Here is a 19,468-nt window from a genome sequence, read left to right as displayed (position 1 = left end):
CAATTGTGTAGAATATGATGGAACAAACCCTTTAGTTCCATATAACATTCTGATTTAAGTATACTTGCCTACTTTTGATTTATCCATCTAAAGTTCCACATTATACAGTAAATTCTGTTTTTATGATTGGATTCTGAGATTCTGTTAGCGTTTTCCACCTCATGGAAATCATAGGGCCCTATAAATTATTTGATTACTCGATTAATCATTAGAATAATCACCTCGATTACCAAAACGATCCGAATTTTACAAATTCAGCGACATTGTTTTATACAGTAAATTCAGCTTTTATGACTGGATTCCGTGATTCTGTTAGTGTTTTCACCTCGTGGAAATCATAGCACCCTATAAATAATTTGATTACTCGATTAATCGTTAGAATAACTCTATTACCAAAATAATAAATTTTTCAAACTCCCTGACATTCCGCGTTATACAGTAAATTTTGTTTTTGACTTAATTCTGCCATTTTGTTAGCATTTTCCACCTTGTGAAAATCATAGGGCCCTATAAATTATCCAATTACTCGATTAATCGTTAGAATAATATAGTCGATTACAAAAATCTAAATTTAGCAAATTCCATGACATTCCGCATTATACAGTGAATTCAGTTTTTCTGACTGGATTCCACGATTCTGTCTGTTTTCCAGCTCATGAAAGTCATAGGGGCCTATAATTATCCGATTACTGGATTAATCATTATAATCATCTAGATTACCGAAATAATCCAAATTTAGCAAATTCTGTGACATTCTGCATTATAGAGTAAATTCCGTTTTATGACTAGATTCCACCTCGCGGAAATCATAGGGCCCTATAAATAATTTGATTACTCGATTAATCGTTAGAATAACTCGATTACCAAAATAATAAATTTTTCAAACTCCCTGACATTCCGCGTTATACAGTAAATTTTGTTTTTATGACTTAATTCTGCCATTTTGTTAGCATTTTCCACCTTGTGAAAATCATAGGGCCCTATAAATTATCCAATTACTCGATTAATCGTTAGAATAATATAGTCGATTACAAAAATCTAAATTTAGCAAATTCCATGACATTCCGCATTATACAGTGAATTCAGTTTTTCTGACTGGATTCCACGATTCTGTCTGTTTTCCAGCTCATGAAAGTCATAGGGGCTTATAATTATCCGATTACTGGATTAATCATTATAATCATCTAGATTACCGAAATAATCCAAATTTAGCAAATTCTGTGACATTCTGCATTATAGAGTAAATTCCGTTTTATGACTAGATTCCACCTCGTGGAAATCATAGGGCCCTATAAATGATTTGATTACCCGATTAATTGTTCGAATAATAGACTCTATTACAAAATTAATAAAATTTTGCAAATTACGTGCCATTCCATGTTGTACAGTAAATTCCGTTTTTATGACTGTACTTTAAATTTTTTTGGAGCTGTCCGCATTTTCCACCTCGCAAAAATCCTAGGGCCCTTTAAATTATTCGGTTAATCATTATTATGAATAATCAACCGATTACTCCATTACCAAAACAATCAGCCCTAGTTCAGTGCTTCCTGAAAATGGTAGTGTTATGTTTTTGATGCAGTTTTTCCTCTATATCCACTTACATGTATAATGCCCACTGTGGAGTCTTGTAGTGTATTCTAGCCTTAACTTATGAGTTAACAATTCCTGAAAAACAACTAGCTCATAAGTCGTTTGTTGTGGGTAGCCAGCAAGGACAGCTCAATAGAAAGATATGTTGCCTATTTATTGTCTTTATATTGTTATGTCTTTCTCTTATCATGTTCAACTCAGACTGCAAGTTCACCACTTGACTAAAACAATTTCATTTTACCTCAGCACTGTAGATTCAGTGGAGTTGAGACATTAAAGAACTGTTAATAGTCATAAATATATTGGTTTTAATGGTTTATAAAATTATAATAAAAATGGTTCTGAACAAAAACCAGATTCCATTCCCAACCCGACTCAGCTGCCCATGGAGATGAAACTGTTTCCTCAGCTCTGCCACACCACACGCTTGCTTAACGCAGGTTAATTAGTAATTAGCAAGGGCATCCGATAGGTTATCTCTGCTTCTCCCTCCCTCTCGCTCGCTCTCCCACACTCAGTTTCTCTATCTCCGTTTCTCTCTGGATATATGGTGTATAGATTAATTGAATGATATGCTGAAACGTTTGAGATTTTATTTTTTATGATGAAATAATACAGAAAAGCAAGCAGACACAGCAGAGACGGCAGCAGAATGATCATGGATTGTAATGTTTCCCTCCTTCCCTCTGGAGGATTGAACTAAATGTGATGCAGAGAGCGAGACAAAATGCAAATATGGGGCAGAGAGAGAGCGAGGAGGTGTACAGGGATGACTAAGGTAAGAAATGAAGTGCTGAATAGAGAGGATGTGTAAAGCTGCAGAGGAAGAGGGAGGTGAGGCAGAGGTGATGCTGTGTGCTGACACCTGTTTACAGAACCAACTGAAAAATAGAGGACAGAGCAGAATACACAAGTGATGTGGTGAGAGAGAAGACTGTTTTCTGACGCTTTTCTTCACAACTCCGGTGACAGATGTGCTTACACTGTGGCGAGCAGATTGTTATTTTGGTGTGTGTGTGTGTGTGTGTGTGTGTGTGTGTGTGTGTGTGTGTGTGAGAAGAGCGTGTCTTGTATCACTCCACTGGGAGGCCGCAGTTGGATGCATTACCCCCGATTTTCTTTTCCAACTCGCTGGATTAGCTGTTTTCAGCACTCTTCCTCCTCTCTCCACATGAGCCATCTCCTCTGTTTTCTTTGTGTTGACCAGAACTGAATGGAAGCTCGACTAGTATAGCATTTAATACGGTACTGTATATCCTCGCATTTTTTCCATCTGCCCTCAGCTGATAACAGAATGTAAACAAATAGGGCTGATTTCCGAGTTGTGCTAATCTAATTTACTCTGTTGCATTGTTTGGTCCTGTTGTTCAATTTTTAAATTAATATTTTTGCAGTGTACCAAGTTAGAAAGTCCATGTGTAATTTACAGCATTTGCTGAGAGACTATTTCTATTCGTGCACTACCAGTCAAAAGTTTTTGACAAGTAAGATTTTTTAATCACTAAGGCTACATTTATTGGTCTAAAGTACTGCAAACTTAAAAAAATATTTTATTATTTAAAATAACCGTTTTCTATTTTAATAGATTTTAAAATATAATTTATTCCTATGATTTCAATGCTGATTTTTTTTGCATCATTACTCCAGTCACATGATCATTCTAATATTCTGATTTGCTGCTCAAGAAACATTTATTATTATGATTTTTAAGTTGAAAACAGCTGAGTAGAATTGTTTCAGGTTTCTTTGATGAATAGAAAGTTCACAAGAACAGCATTTATCTGAAATGGAAATATTTTGTAACATTATAAATGAAGTTATCATTTTTGACACATTTAAAGCCTCCTTGCTAATTAAAGGTATTAATTTCTATAATTTCTCCAGGATATAAGAACTATATCTGAAGGATCGTGTGACTGGAGTAATGATGCTAAAAATTCAGCTTTGAAATCACAGGAATAAAGTGCATTTTTAAATGTATTCAAATAGAACAGTTATTTTAAATAGCAAAAGTATTTTTACATTTTTACAGTACTTCAGATCAAATAAATGCAGGCTTGGTGTGCAGAAAAGACTTCTTTAGATAACATTAAAAAAACTTAATGTTAAAAAACTTTTGACTGGAAGTGTATATTAACTAAATGGACATTAAAATGGAAATATACCCAAAATGACACACAATTGAACTGAAATTTTGATTTTGAATGTGAATCTAATCAGAATCGAATAAGATCAATAAGTCTTTATTGGTAACCCAGCCCTTGGTTTATTCCAAGTTGTTGATTGGCCGTGAGCTTTCAGTTCAACTGTGAGAGGGGTAGGTTTATCTGACAAAATAGTTGAAAAAGTCTGACATTGTTACCAAAAGTATTTTTTTTTTTTAGTGAAACCTGCATGAATCAATTGTTCACAATAGGATCCGATCTTCAGCATTTTGAAAATATGGTGAATTTTCATTTCGTGCTGATTTTAATGTTTCTGTAGCACCTCGGTTTGTGTATGGAGCGAATCAGCTTGATTTATGTATGGCATCTGTTCAATACTTTTATAGCAGAAATGTTGGGCTTTTTTGAACTTTTCAAGATGCAGCGTTTATGAGTTGTCAGCATGGAACTGTACACGTAAGCTTATTTGCTGTGTGGTGTTTGACCTTTTGACCTTGTGTGTTGATTTGTTATCTGTCAACACCTAAAGTTTGATTTTTGAATAAATGCTGACGGGTGCAGTCTGATTGGTGTAAATGCTGACTGGCTGCATTTTCATTGGCCATGGAGAAGCTAAGAGAGTGCCTGAATGCACCCTATCAAAAGACACGTCCTTATTTAGTAGCACAGCCTATGGTTAAACTAGACACACTGATCACAGGTGCACGTTCTATTCTCTGTGATCTTCAGCACTTGAGCTTTTAAACTTTGACCTTCATGTTACAGTTGGACTTTTGACTCCCCTTCACTTCACTCCTTTTATATCCTAGATGAGAAGTGACAGATTTTTTATAATCCCTTTTCTCTCCTTTTCATCTTATCTCAGCACTTTTCTGAAGGACAGATGTGTGTTCTTGGTGATGCCATTACCAGCATGTGTTAAGCGTTCAGGAATAAGGGGTCGTGACCTTACGAGCAGGGTGGAGTGATTGTGATGGAGGAGAGTGAGGTAGAAGGAGAGAGGAGGGAGCTGGTGGGTAGGAGGTATAATGTTGCGTTAGTGTTGCTGCTCGTTTGTCTCTGTCAGGTCCCTCGGCTACGTCCCTGAACTGCTCAACTCTCCGCTTGCTCTCACATTTAGGCTGTTCTGTTATACATCCCTACAGCTTAACACTGACACACACACACACACACACACACACACACACACACACACACACACACACACACACACACACTCCCGTGCTCAGCATATAGATTTTTCAGTTATGCGGGCATGTTACCAAGGTTCATGGTGACGTAACGAAATGGCAACTGAAGGACATTGATTCTCTCTTTACCCTCTATTAGGACCCCTGTTCATCAAATCAAACATAACTCATGTGAATGATTCCGAATAACTCTGAACGATATGATGGTGGGTATTATAAATAATAACTATTATATATTTATTAATTAATGTAATATTTATAAATGTATATTATAGTATATTAGTATTTTAGCTAATTATTGGCTTAAAGCATAATTAGAATTATATTACCTTTATTATAAGGCGATGAGTAGCTAAAATTATTTAATTATAACCATAGTAATGATAAACTATAATAAAGAAATTTGTCTTTACACCTAATACTTGACTTATTTATTTATTAAAAGACACGGGTTAGACAATATTATTTAATTATGATAGTAGTAGTAGTAGTAGTAGTAGTAGTAGTAGTAATAAATAAAATGCTGGGTATTATAAATGATTAAATGTTTTAATAGAAATATTAATACATGATGATGATAAAAATAATAATAATAATTGTAGTTAATTAGTGACTTTTAGAATCTTAGCCAGGGTAGTAATATAGTATCCTCACTACAAAAAGTAGCGCCCTATGAAATTCATTTTATTTTTTTCCAAATTGTAGACTTTCTAGAAAAAAGAAAATACTCAAAAATCATATGTAATTAATCATGAAGCATACACATTTCAACAGCAATTTATTAAAAGTTTCACAAATTACATTTTGAAGTCCCTATTGTTTTGTATATTTATTTTTTTTTCTTCGTATTCCTTTTTTTCTGTTTAAATGTTTCTAGACTGTTTGATTAAATAAAAAATAAATTACTTGAATCATGTCTTATTAATTGTAATCATGAAACGTACACAATTTAACATACATTTTTTTTAAGTTTAACAAAAAAAAAATTAATTTACATTAAGGCCTATGAAATATTTTGTTTTCTCAAATTCAGTTTTATTTTTATTTTTTTACCAAATTGTTTTTCAATAATTTTCCAAATTTCATTTTAATGGTTTCATTGAATTGTCTCTGATTTTATTTAAAAATGTAAAAATGTGTTATAATAATAATAATAATAATAATAATAATAATAATAATAATAAAATATATTTTTTATTATTATTTTCCTTTTTTTTTCAGAAGTACTGTTGTGTATTTACATTTTTCTGGTAAATAAATTGTTAAATATTCCTTGTAAAATGTTTCTGTCACAATTTTTTTTCAGGTTAAACCAAACTTATTTTGACTGGTTGCTGTGAAGACCTTTAAATTTCTTTTTTCTCAAAATAAACTGTAAAATGCTCATAAATGAAATAATTTTTGTTTATGTACTCCTATATTGAGGCATCAGTGTCTGAAAACACTGTCATGTGCGCATTAGTGGTAAACAAAAATGTGTTCACACTTGATTTATTCATCCAAAATTTGGCAAATTCCATGACATTCCACATTATACAGCAAATTCCATTTTTATGACTAGTAGTGATGGGCGATATGCTCAATTTTCATATCGTCCTATCGTCAGGCTGTGAGATCGCCGATACACGATACTATCGTGCTAATTTATTTAATAATATGTAAATATGTCAGTATGTAATACATTTCTTATTCATTTTAAATGAAAAAAATACTTTTTTTACTACCTCTGTTATCCTAATGACTGTCTACACTTAATCTATGTACACTGTATGATGAATAAATCTCTTACCCATTTTCACTGCACACATCTGCGGCGCGACGTGGCCACTCTATGCGTGCGTTTATACCGCGGCAAGTTTCCGAGGCATCCTAGAACCGACTCTCTGCACTACATCGCTAAAGTTAGGTGCCTTTTTGACGCATAATAATAATAATAGTAATCGTTTTACTATCGTCAAAGGCATCAGCAACAGGCGATGTCTCTGACTATTGTCGACACACGATACTATCGTCTATCGGCACAACCCTAATGACTAGGTTCAGCGATTCAGTCTACGTTTTCATAGGACTCTAAAAAATGTTTTAAAACACCAGTAGTCTGGCTAGAATGACACAACAAAAGTGCATCGCTCCCATTATGCTCAACAAAGCTGTCTACACTGTAAGCATCCGATGTGACAAACTTCCTGTGCATATTTTTTGTGGGTTGCAGTGCCATTCTAGCCAATTTCTTATCCTCGTCTGTCTGGAAAAAAAAAAAAAAACACTTGTTTGAATTGAGTGATTATACATGTGTGAGTTACATTTCATTTAATCTGTATAAATAACTGCTGCAGTGAAGTTGTTGTTGTCTGTCTGTCTGGTGTGTCTGGATTTTATTAGATTTTCCTTGTTGGTGAAATCACTAAATGAGCTGATGTGTGCCTCACACACACCCAGAGCCCTGTTTTTAGCAGCAGACATTTGTGTGGCGGTAGGGTGGAATTTTCCAGGCTTTTTGTGGTTGATCTCTGCCCCTCTCAGACTCTCTCACAAACACGAGTGCCACCATGCAGTCAAAACATTCTCTCATGCTGTCGTCTAAAAACGCTAGTACCTCTCTCTCTCTCTCTTTCTCCTGTCTCATTCCCCTCGTGCCTCCCTTCCTCCCTCCACAGGAAGTAAAATGGTGGCGTCTCCTGCAGGCTGTAATTACTGTCTGGTTCCAGTATTCAAAGTGAGCAATTTCCCCCACTGCATCAGGCCGCTGCTCTCTGCCATGTCCAATCAACATCAACACACACATGCGCGCAGAGGAGAATCCGCTCTCATCTGCATGGAGAGCCAGATCGTGCAGGTGCGAAGAGAGGGAGTGATGGAAGTACTGATGATAACTGATCGTCCTGACACGGCGTGCTGTTGCATATGTACTTTTGCTCCTGTTTTATCACCGTCTGATTTGTTTACATTGTGCGTGACGGTGACGAGAGGGACAGTCAGCGCACATGTTCACCTAAGGCATTGTCACTTCTGGCTGTCTTATGAGGATGATGTTGACACATGATGTGGCATGCGGCACCGCTGCTTTAGTACACCGTTTTACACGTGTATCCTGCTCAGCGTCTCATGAGAGCGTTTGGAATGTGTGTGTGTGTGTGTAGAACTCCAGCGGTTCTGATCCACCTACACAGCCAGAGCTGTCGGATTACGCTGCGTCATCTGTGTTGAAACAATAAGCCGTTAGAGAGGAACGGCATTGTTTTCCTTTTTATCCAGGCAGGTCATGCCGCCTTTTCCTTGGGTTTGACTAATCGTGAGTCAGTCTTTTGAGTTCCTTTCTGATGGTCTTATTGCCCACTGCAAAGTCTTGGACGTGATGACTTTTATTCTTTTTGGCTATTGAATCCTGTACAGAATGCAGGAGTCACTCCTGATGATTGACACTGTAACATAAGGCTTTTAAAAAGAAACATGGCAACCGTTTAAGCTGTTAGATAACCAAGCTCATAGTAGCGACTAGAAACAAAGTCCAAAGTTTTGTTTGTTTGTTTGTTTAAACCCGTTTAATCCCATAGGCTACTTTGACGATGAAATTTAGTGTTCATTTTGAGGGGGCTAGTTGGTAAAGTTGTCAGTTGTAAATTGATTAAGTGACTTTTTACATTAGCCATTTAACAATGTCTGTGTTAAAGCCTCAAAAACAAGTAAGGCCTGCTATAATGCAGAGCACTATTGTAAGTTTGGGGCCAGTAGGGCTGAGTTTAGACACAGATTTCTTAATTTGATTGCGATAATTGTGGATATATTGCAGGTACAGTACATGCTAGGACAAAAATCTAATGCTGTAAAATATACATGAGAGTTAGTTGGTACTATATTACTATAATTTGAAGGTTAAAAGAAACTGGTATACAAATGTTTAAATTACACTCAATTAAGTTATTATAATAGTTCCAATTACATAATTATATTTCTACAGCCATTCGTTTTTTAAAATATTAACCTTACATGGCTGTCATAACTTAATAAATTTATTTAAAATGTAAATATGTAAGAATTTTTTTTATGGGACTTGTGTTATCAAAGTAATGCTACATTTAAAATTTTGCATCTAAATACATCCAACACATCAAACATTTTAAATATGTGAAAGTTATTTAGGTTCTGAGCATACATTGCAGAGATATTTGGCAGTCAGTACCCTAACTTTTTCTGAGTGATATAATGTGGGTTTTAACCCTCATAAATAACCAAACCGAACTGGATTAGGCACTCAGAAGAGGAGCGACAACCGTATTAAGCTGCAGTGTGTATGTGGCCCCTATTCGTACAGGACAGGATTAAGCACTTACAAGATACGAATAGCCGACCGACTCTCTCTGTCTTTACCCTGAGTCAGAAGTGAACTGATAGAGAGTGAAAAAGAGTGGATTTTATTTTATTATTTTTATTTGGAGCAGTGCTGTCGGAGAAGAGCTGTAAAGCTGGGAGGATTACGGAGGTAAATAAAACGTGCTCTCAGACAAAGCCCCGGAGCACAGCGTCAGGGACAAGGGCCACGATAAGACCCCTCCTCTTCTTTAATTTCCCCCCCGTTGTTTCAATTCTTATTTACATTACATACAGCCGGCTTTTCCCCTTTCCGTGCCTCGGAGCACGATAACAGAAAGAAAGAATTATGAAGGACATAAAAAATGAAGAGCAGGAAGGAGGAAAAGCAAGAAAGAGGCTTTGCAGCGCTGCTTAGCATTCTGTTTGGCAAACATGAGCTTGACAATGTTTTTGAGCTCCCGCTTTTCTATACAGCTTCCTGACTTTTTGGAGCCGTAGCTCATAAACGGCTGCCAGAGGAGGAAGAGTGATTAGCCGCCTGGTCAGTTGAGGTGTTTACGTCAGTTGTTGATTCATTTTTTCAAATTTAATTAGAAAAAGTGACTTGACGTTGGCTTGTCAGAAGCTACACTGGAGCTAATTGAATTATTAGTGTGGGAGAGAGTTTTTTTTTTGTGTGTGTCTGTGTTTATTGCTTGAAATACACAATTACACACCATGCTATGTCAGGCAGAGGATTCTGAGGATTTTATAGTGCAACTAATTGAATTATTGTCTCTTTGTATTTTTATTTTTTTTTGCCAACATCATTCCACTACGTACAGATTCTTTCTGCGCTTCTAGATTTGTCACATCTTAGGGTGTGTTCACACTTGTTCGGTTCATTTGGTTCATTTGGTCCGGATCAAAAAGGAAAATTATACATTTGGTCCTGGTCCGTTTAGCGTTCACACTGGCATTTTTGACAGCGAACCTAAAGGCCTAGTTATACGTTCACAACCTGATTGGTCAGGTTGAATGACATATGTTTCGTGACTGAACTTACCAAACACCCCAAACAAAAGGAAAAGATGCATTTGACTTAAAGCAAATATACCTAATGTCGTCTGCTAGACAAAATATTTTTGATACAAAATCATGTCACATAGCATCGCATCTTGCCATTACTTCCTGTTTTTTGTTCGTTTAGAAGTATAAGGTCCGTGTTGCGTTCGTATTTCATTCAAACCATACTAGAGTTTGTTTGGAAGTGGACCAAGACCCATCTTTTTAGCAGTTTCGGACCGATAAGTTGGTGCATACCAGGGTTTGAATGGCAGCATTCTCACTTACTAAGTAAACAGCACTAACACATTGCACAGTTCATTTTAATCGAACCAAACTTGACAAGTGTGAACACATCCTTAGACTATTTTACTATCTGTGTATGTGTGTAGGACCAGGACTGCTCTAGAGCCAAAATATTCCCTCAGCAAATGCAGCGTAACGGAATAGTTACCAAATTGTCACCGTTCTTCCTTTTCACAAAAGGAGATGTTATGCAGAATGACTCTCTCAATTTAATTTCATTGTATGGAACTGTTAAAGTAATTGACTCCTTTTATGTTCCAATTAAAGTGATATATTTTTGAAACAACAGTAAATAGTGACTCATTTATTCTAAGTGACTTTAGCAGCACTGTTTATGTATACACAACATCCTGATTTCTATGTAAGATTGCCTGAGTTTCTGAATGCATTCTAATCTCTCTCTCTTTTCCTTTTGTTTTTCCAGTATAATTTTGTCGGGAGAATTCTTGGCCCTCGTGGACTCACGGCAAAGCAACTGGAGGCAGAGACTGGCTGCAAGATCATGGTGAGAGGAAGGAGCTCCATGAGAGACAGAAAGAAGGTGAGACACGTGTAGATAAATCTGATTTTCAGATGGCATACAGATGTTTGTTTACCATTACTAAAAAAAAAAAAAGAAAAAAAAAAAAAAATCTATAAAATGTTAACTAACACCTGATTTTTACAAGGTCCATTTAAAACTGGTTCCAACAGCAGGACCATGGATGTTGTCCTGATCTGCAGTCCATGTGGACAGATGATTTGTTCATGCTGTGCAGTTCAGTTTGGTTGTGCCATTTTAAATTACAAAAAAAGTGGGCCACCAGCACAACTTGTGACAAAATTGTTGCACCAGCAGGACATGTCGAACCAGCATGGACAAATGTGACCACTTAGCCACAATTTGGAGCTTTCTCAACCTCTCTTCCTTCTTCACAGACAGTGTTCTGCTGACGTTTGCCATTTGGATCCAGTTTGTCCCTAATGAGCCAGTTCACTCATTTATTCTCTCCAGTGTCTTTTCCTATCTCTTGCACGTTCACGGTGTGCTTGCAGGGCTGAGGCTGAGGCCCAGTTCTATTTCAGGCCTGGCTGTGGTGGTGTGGGTGTCAGAGAGAACAAAAGCACATGGTAGACATACTAGAAAGTAGGACCCAGATCTTTCCTAACAGTCTCAGAAGAGACCCACTGTGTGATCAGCAGAGGAAGAGCTAAACCCTGAATGATGGGAAATTATGGCTTCAGGTGGGAGTTATGTAGCACGGAGACATAACAGTACTGCCCCGTCAGCTCAAGCAGAGACTTTCTCGAGGGTCGGGTGAAATGACATTTGTACGTGTAGCTGCTCAGCACTACATGGTGAGAAATCAGAAAAAATGGCTGATTTTGTAGTAAGCAACTGTGCTGATTTAATTCTAAATTGTTGAACAACCCACAGAGACCTTTTTGCTGGGAATCAGCGTTATTTGTTTCTGTATAGTCTTTGTCTTTCTCTCCGTATCTCTGTCTGTGTCCCAGCGGAGCTGTTTTATCAGGAAATCCCCATCACTGTGCATTAGCATTACCACACACACACACACACACCCACCTGGGCCCCAGCTGTGCTTCCCTCTAGAGAAGCCATATGTGTGAACTCAGGGGCTTGATGCAAAAATTGATTAATCCTAGAAAGAAGTTCTCTCTCGTCTCTCTTCTTTATATAGCATTTCTGTAGTGGTTATGTCTTCTATTGCCCTGCTGAATGCAAAACACACACTCTTGTCTGAATGACTAATCTAAAGCTTGCTAGAATACTGCACATCGCAGAGAATGAGCTTTCCTGCTTCCCTAACAGAGTTTCTTAGAATAGTCTCCTGACTGATTCTGTCATACTCCCTTTCCACTGAAATGTTGCTTATTCTTGGCTGGGGTACCTGTGAATCTCGTGTTTCCACTGATTGCCAGGGAAGCCAAAAGCTGACAAAACTGACTGTCACTACATTTGGGAGCACATTATTTTCCAGTGATGTTACTGTCCACAATCCAACATTGTGGAGCATAGTCTTTTTTTACTCCTAGTTTATACTCTTAGTTTTAAAGGAACACTCCACTTTTTTTGGAAATGGGCTCATTCTCCAACTCCCCCCGAGTTAATAAGTTGATTTTTACCGTTTTGAAATCCATTCAGCCGTTTTCCTGTTCTGGCGATATCACTTTTAGCATAGCTTAGCATAGATCATTGAATCCTATTAGACCAATAGCATCGCGTTCAAAAATGACCGAGTTTCCATATTTGTTGTATTTAAAACTTGACTCTTCTGTAGTTATATCGTGTACTAAGACCGGTGGAAATGCAAAGCTGCGAGTTTCTAGGCTGATAAGATTAGGAACTACACTTCCATTCCGGCGTAATAGTCAAGGAAGTTTGCTGCCGTAATATGGCCGAAGCAGGCAGAGTATTATCAGAAATGAGTTCCCAGCTAGTTTAGCATTTGCACATGTGCTGCGTGGTATTACTGCTCCTGCTTCAGCCTTATTACGGCAGCAAACTTCCTTGACTATTACGCCGGAATGGGAGTGTAGTTCCTAATCTTATCAGCCTAGAAAATTGAAGCTTTGCATTTCCACCGGTCTTAGTACACGATATAACTGCAGAAGAGTCAAGTTTTAAATAGGACAAATATCGAAACTCGTTGGTCATTTTTGAACGTGATGCTATTGGTCTAATAGGATTCAATTATCTATGCTAAGCTATGCTAAAAGTGATATCTCCAGAACAGGAGAACGGCTGAATGCATTTCAAAACGGTAAAACTCAACTTACTAACTCGGGGGGAGTTGGAGAATGAGCCTATTTCCAAAAAAAAAGTGGAGTGTTCCTTTAAGAAAAACATTTTAAAGTAGTGAAAGTGCTGCATACGTCATCAAGGATGTTTTAATAATTTAGTCATTGCTTTTTTTTACTTTGCAATTTAACGGTTACATCAAGGATATGCACAGCGAATGTGGGCAGCCACGCTATCGTTTTACGTGTCCATTTTGGTTGAGTTTTCGAACTAAAACGGTGTCTACAGCATTTTTGAAAGTCTCAGTTTAGTGTAAATAAAAGGCGTAACCATAGCAAAAGTTATGCGTTTTAAAACAAAAATGCACTAGTGTAAACAGCCTGAGTTAATTTGGAATTCTTTGGCTTTTAAGAAGTACCGGTTTCTCCGGTAGTGGGTGGAACTGATGCCCAAATGGCAATCTTATTGGCTTGCACTCTCCTATTATTGTGTATGTTTTGATTTCAGCAAATCAGTTGACAACATGATTAATCTTCTTGAACCCAGCAGCTCAATAATCCTTAGTGCATATTTATATTGTTATTAGTAGTCGAATTTCAAAATGTCTTTCTATGCTCGACTTGGACTTCTCTGATCATTTTATCTGCCTAAACCCCTCTCCTTTTTTAAAACTGACTGCAAGTTTGCATCTAGTTCTGCCTCCATCCAATCAACTATCATATATGTGACCCTGGACCACAAAACCAGTCTTAAGTAGCACGAGTATATTTGTAGCAATAGCCAAAAATACATTGTATGGGTCAAAATGTTTTTATTTTATGCCAAAAATCATTAGGATATTAAGTAAAGATCATATTCCATGAAGATATTTTGTAAATTTCCTACCATAAATAAATCAAAACTTAATTTAATTAGTAAGATGCATTGCTAAGAATTATTATTATTTTTTACCCAAAACATTTTGAAAAATGTTCTCATCCTAACATACACCAATGGAACGCTTATTTATTCAGCTTTCAGATGTGTGTAACTCTCAATTAAAAAAAAAAAAAAAAAAAAAACCCTTATGACTGGTTTTGTGGTCCAGGGTCACATATCAACATCGATAAAACCATGTCCCCATCTTACTTTTTTTCTTTTTCGTTAACCTGTTTAACTTGGACGTACATCATAATACCAAAGAAAAGATCTGCCGCTACTTCCTTTTCATTACGTCTTTAATATCCAGAGTAATTTAATTCAGCGACCGTGCTCTATTAGAGAGCGGAGAGTTCGAACAGACTGTTTTCTGTTTTTTTTTTTTTTTAAAGAATAAACATGATAATTGTAAAGAGAAAAATACTCTTGGGCCTTCACGATAGACAACAGATGGCCTAACGTTGCCATTTTTCGGCCATTGTCCTGTTGTTTTCAAGTTTTAATGTTTCGGTAGTGAACGTGAGACTGAGTCTGCAGAGAGAGTGATATGCACAGTGAAATTGACAATTGTACACATAGTTAGACCCGTCTAAAGAGACTGAAGAGAGTTTCAAGCAGAGTCAAGTCTGGGCTGAGGGGGTTGTTTATTTAGCGTCCATTAGCCAAGCCGTTTTTGTGCTCTCAATAATTCAGTTTGCTGCTGCCTCTGGGGACCGAAAGAGCGATGGAGACGTAGAAAAATAGAGGAAAGAAAAAGTGACTTCCATTCAAAGAAGTGGAGTGGAAGTCTTTCTCATCACTGAATGTTTGCTTATAGGTCATTTGTGAGGATGCGACGAGGTGCTTTAAGTTGTTTGTTAGTGGTGTGTTTAATGTTTACTCTAAAAGGTAAAGGCATGGATCACCTGAAGTCTCAGGAGAAAATGCTTCGTTAGCCTTAAATCAGACAGACGTTTTATTTAACAGCTCCCCAAAGGTGGTTTAACCCCATTTACCCTCTCAAGAGCTGCGTATACACCAGTTCACACAGCCTCAAGAGACTACGTCCTCGCGCTCGTTGTGTGTGCGTACTGAAGCCGAGCTCAGGCCGATGTAATGGGAGAGGACAGGACAGACAAACTCGGGATAATAACCTGTCCCACTGTGTAGCCTCGTCCTCTGATCAAACACTGTTCAAATTGAGGGCTCTCAGAAACCACAGCTCAGATCAAATGTAACAGACGGCCACCCTCACCGGAGCATCACAGAACCTCTCCAGAGCCACACAGTAGGCTCTCTGAAGCCTTTTTTTTCCCCCTTCGGTCCCTCCTCTCTTTTTATTTTCTAGTCTTTGTTCTTGGTTAAATTGAGTTCCCTTGCTTTTTTCCCTTACACCTGTATCACAGCACACCTTTATAATAGGAAACAAGTTCCTTGAAGTCCCTATGTAACAGAAGCGACAAGCTTTTTTTCCACATTGTGACATAAAAGAAAAAATGATAGGGCAGGGACTTGGTCCTAACTCTTGGATGTTGATTGGTGGAGGTAGGAATGATGAGTACCAAATGATTGCAGAAATCTGGCATTGTTGAAAGATCAATTTCTTAGCAATATCTTGTACTAATCTAGTTGTTTTGCAAAAAGCATGTGCTAAGAATATAAACATGAACAATGTTAGAATCATCTTCATGTTCATTCAGAAGAACCTCCTCAAATTACTTTCCTGCCCATGTTGGTAGTTTGAGGGTAGTTTCCCCCAGTCAATTTTCCACTCCTGTTGAACAGGTGCTTGTAAACTACTCCACCCGGGACAGCTGTTTAAGACTGTAGCTTGAGTTCAGTCTGCTCTGGTTGATATGAACAGTATTTATAGGGTGCTGGGATTATTTCCAGCCAGGACGTCTGCCAGTGGAATCGAAGCAGTGCCTTTGCAAGGTGAAAACTTTGCATGGTTTATTATGCTCTGTTGCTTTTGGTGCACATGCAGTCAAGAGCAACACTTCAGTCCATATGCACATGCCAAAGGTCCACAAACCCTCGCACATTTCCTGGCGGACTGCTTTCGGATTCATTCTTGTACTTTTATGGGTCCGTCTTCACATGTGTCTCCCGTCACATGCGTGTCGCCTCGCAGCTGGTTTCGTATGTCGGTAAACAGAATCTTTGCCCTCTTCAGAGGCTTTCGGGGGGCTCTTCCTGCCCGCCCCTCACCCCCTCTCAGAGGACATAATGACCTTGCTCCTTGATGGGCAGGGGCGGGTGGGTGGGTGTTTACAGTCCGTGCCTTTGCCCTACTCTGAGCTGAAGGTCTCTCTCCATACATGGATGGCACCGCATGTGTTCACCTTGAAAGTAATGCAGTAGCTTTAGCTTTTAAGAGTACTTTGTACAGTTGCAAGCCATGATTGGTCAGGATCATTATATAGAATATCTATTTTTAACGTGTACAAATAATTGGTCCATTTGGCAGATCTAAATCCGGGTGTCTGTTCCTGTGTTTCCATTCATAAAGACAACCATTGTCATCTCTAAAAGTAATCATTCAGAGAGAAATGTGGGTGCACAATGGAATTAATCAATTTAGTCAGAGAGCTTCTGATTATTTAGTGGACAGTTGAATTTGAAGTATGTTTGTGACATTACAGCATAGTAATTTGAGTAACATTCAATTCAAGTCCTCAGTTTAAAAAAAAAAATCTTCGATTGCATTAAGCCCATGTTGAGTAACGGGACAAAAATCTATGAAATGCATTTATTAGACTGTTTTGCAAGACTGCATGATATATTAAACCCATTTAAAAATCATCAGCATAATGCTATTGTGGATTCACAAATGCTACGATTCAATTAAATGACTATATGCGATGCAGGTTTAATATATGAACTTTATTGATTTACATGTTTATAGGTTTTGTACATGCTTCTCTGTGGCTCTGTGCACTGTAAATGCTGCTCCACAGAAACTGTTATCATTTACATTTGTGGAGCATCTCTGCATATTGCTGAGTTTGGGTTTATTGTAACAAATATGCTAACTGTTCATCGGGACTTCAAAATAAAAGTTTAAACCCTTACTTTGAGTTTACACGTTTTGATGTCCACATATTTAAGAAAAGCTATAGCCACTGTAATATCTTGAAGTAATTAAGATTAAAGATTAAGTGGTCATCTGAATTAAATGTTGTTTGGTCAATGTTAAACAAGGAATAGATTGTACAGTTCAGTTTAGAAACAATCGCCAGGCTGTTGGCGCCCTTTGCAGGCATTTGTTATAATGTGTAATGTACATTATCTCTATTGTTTATAATACCTTTATTTGAACCTATTATTATTATTATTATTATTATTATTATTGCCTCTTTGCTATTGTGTATATATATTAAGTCATTTTAAAGGCTATTGATCACTTGGGTCTACTTTTATTATCACAAAAATTTAATTACAATTATCCGATGACTCGATTAATCATCCGAATAATCAACCGATTACTCGATTACCAAAGTAATCATTAGTGACAGCCCTAACCTCATTGCTATTATATGTATTTGAAGTCATTTTAAAGGCTATTGTTTGCTTAGGTCTATTTACAAAAAATAATTACAATTATCAGATTACTCGATTAATCGTCAGAATAATCAACCTATTACTCGATTACCAAAATAATTGTTATTGACAGCCATAGTAGGTGGCAGTGTTGCACCTTAGAACTGGTTGCTACCTGACTTAAAACAGATGAATTTGACTGATTTAATTTAATTTTTCCAAATTTCTGTGGGTATCGCAATATCGTTATTTTAAAATTCTTTTGGCTGCAATAACAGTGTCATGAAAATATTGAGACAGCCCTTACGGACCCATTGAGGTGTATTGTACGCTTGTGTATGTGTGATCATCGCCATAGTAACAGTATCCATGGCAGTGCCGTGGAAAGCGGTGTCATAGGCACTCGACTGGGTCTCATTCGGTGTATTAGTAAGCATGTCAGGTGGACCCTTCTCCTCCCCGCTGAGATCCACCACTCTGTGCTCGTTTGTGAAGCAGGCATGCTAATTGAGGTGTCTGACTGAGCAATGATCTGAAAGCATCATGGGAAACATGGGGGGAGGGACAGATGCCGACATTATACTAGTAATCAATGTGAACAAGAGGCAGCTAGGGCCGGTCAAGTGGTCTTTAAACTACTTTACCTTGGCCTCCAGTCTTTGTTTTACTGATGGTTTCAGGCATAAAAGGTGTGGGATTGGAAGTGGATAATGCTTTTAGCATTAATTGTGCAGTCTAGAACTTGAAGGGTGGAGGGTGGAGGTATATATTTGCTATTGTGCTGTGTTATTGTAGAAATGCTTGGGATAAAGACATTTGCACAAGAGCTTCCCATAGTACCCAGTTAACCTTACAAATGATCTGAAGAGGGCACATCGTTTTTGAGCAGATTCTTAGTCTTTATTTCTTATATAGGTTTTTAATTTCCCACACCTCTACACTCTGATTATTAAATCTTTTTTAATGTATTTTTTGGCACAATGGGTGGCAGGTGAATATTCTTTTCTTTTTTTACCTTTCATCCATCAGGTTTGTAGTGCTGCTTCTACTCTGAGCTGAGATGAACTGTCAGGCTCTTGAAAGGTGTTGAAAGCTTGGGTGGTGGGTAATTGTTGGATATGAAAAAGACCCACCCTCAAGAGTGTGAAGTGCTTTCTTTATTCAGTTTAGCACCTCCGACTGTTCAGATGGCTTTACTGTAGCATAATGGCTTTCTTTTGAGGCCGCAGTTAACCCAAGCCAATCAAACAGTCATGCACACCAACTGCAGGCCATTTTAAATGTTCGCTACGAGAATTGCACTTAAAGAGCTTAAATGCTTTTCCACTTTTGCTTAAAATTAAGATATTTTTGGCCTTCATTTGCATCAGTGCGTTATACTTCATTGGACCTATAGACCAGTTTCGGGGTTTACAAAGTGATTTTTTTTTTGTGTGCGCGGAGCCTATCTGGTGGCGAAAAATGACGTTTTCAAGTAGCAGTCTATGGAAGCCATGGAATAAAAGAGTAAAAAAAATTTAAATAAGTTTATATTTAAAATTCTGACTTTATTCCAAGTCCAAGATTATATCTCACAATTCTGATAAGAAAAATCAACCTGTCATTCTCTTCTTTCTCCTCATCTCAGAATGATGAGTTTATATACTACTTTTTGTTAGAGAAATTGAGATAAAATA

The 19,468-nt window shown here is 37.4% G+C and overlaps 1 protein-coding gene across 4 annotated transcripts in view; it reads left to right on the top strand.

Moving 5' to 3' along the window:
- The window catches only part of qkia (QKI, KH domain containing, RNA binding a), a 94,668-nt gene that overhangs the window by 38,817 nt on the left and 36,383 nt on the right, over positions 1-19,468 (top strand). For all 4 annotated transcript variants that reach the window (XM_073827400.1, XM_073827398.1, XM_073827399.1 and 1 more), the window contains exon 3: positions 11,034-11,150. In XM_073827400.1, the coding sequence (XP_073683501.1) occupies positions 11,034-11,150 (117 nt within the window). The remainder of the gene's footprint in view (positions 1-11,033; positions 11,151-19,468) is intronic.

Source organism: Garra rufa, chromosome 21, assembly GCF_049309525.1.
Source record: "Garra rufa chromosome 21, GarRuf1.0, whole genome shotgun sequence".
NCBI classification, from domain to species: domain Eukaryota; kingdom Metazoa; phylum Chordata; class Actinopteri; order Cypriniformes; family Cyprinidae; genus Garra; species Garra rufa.
Note: the sequence above shows the minus strand (reverse complement) of the source record. Positions and strands in the feature narration are given on the sequence as shown.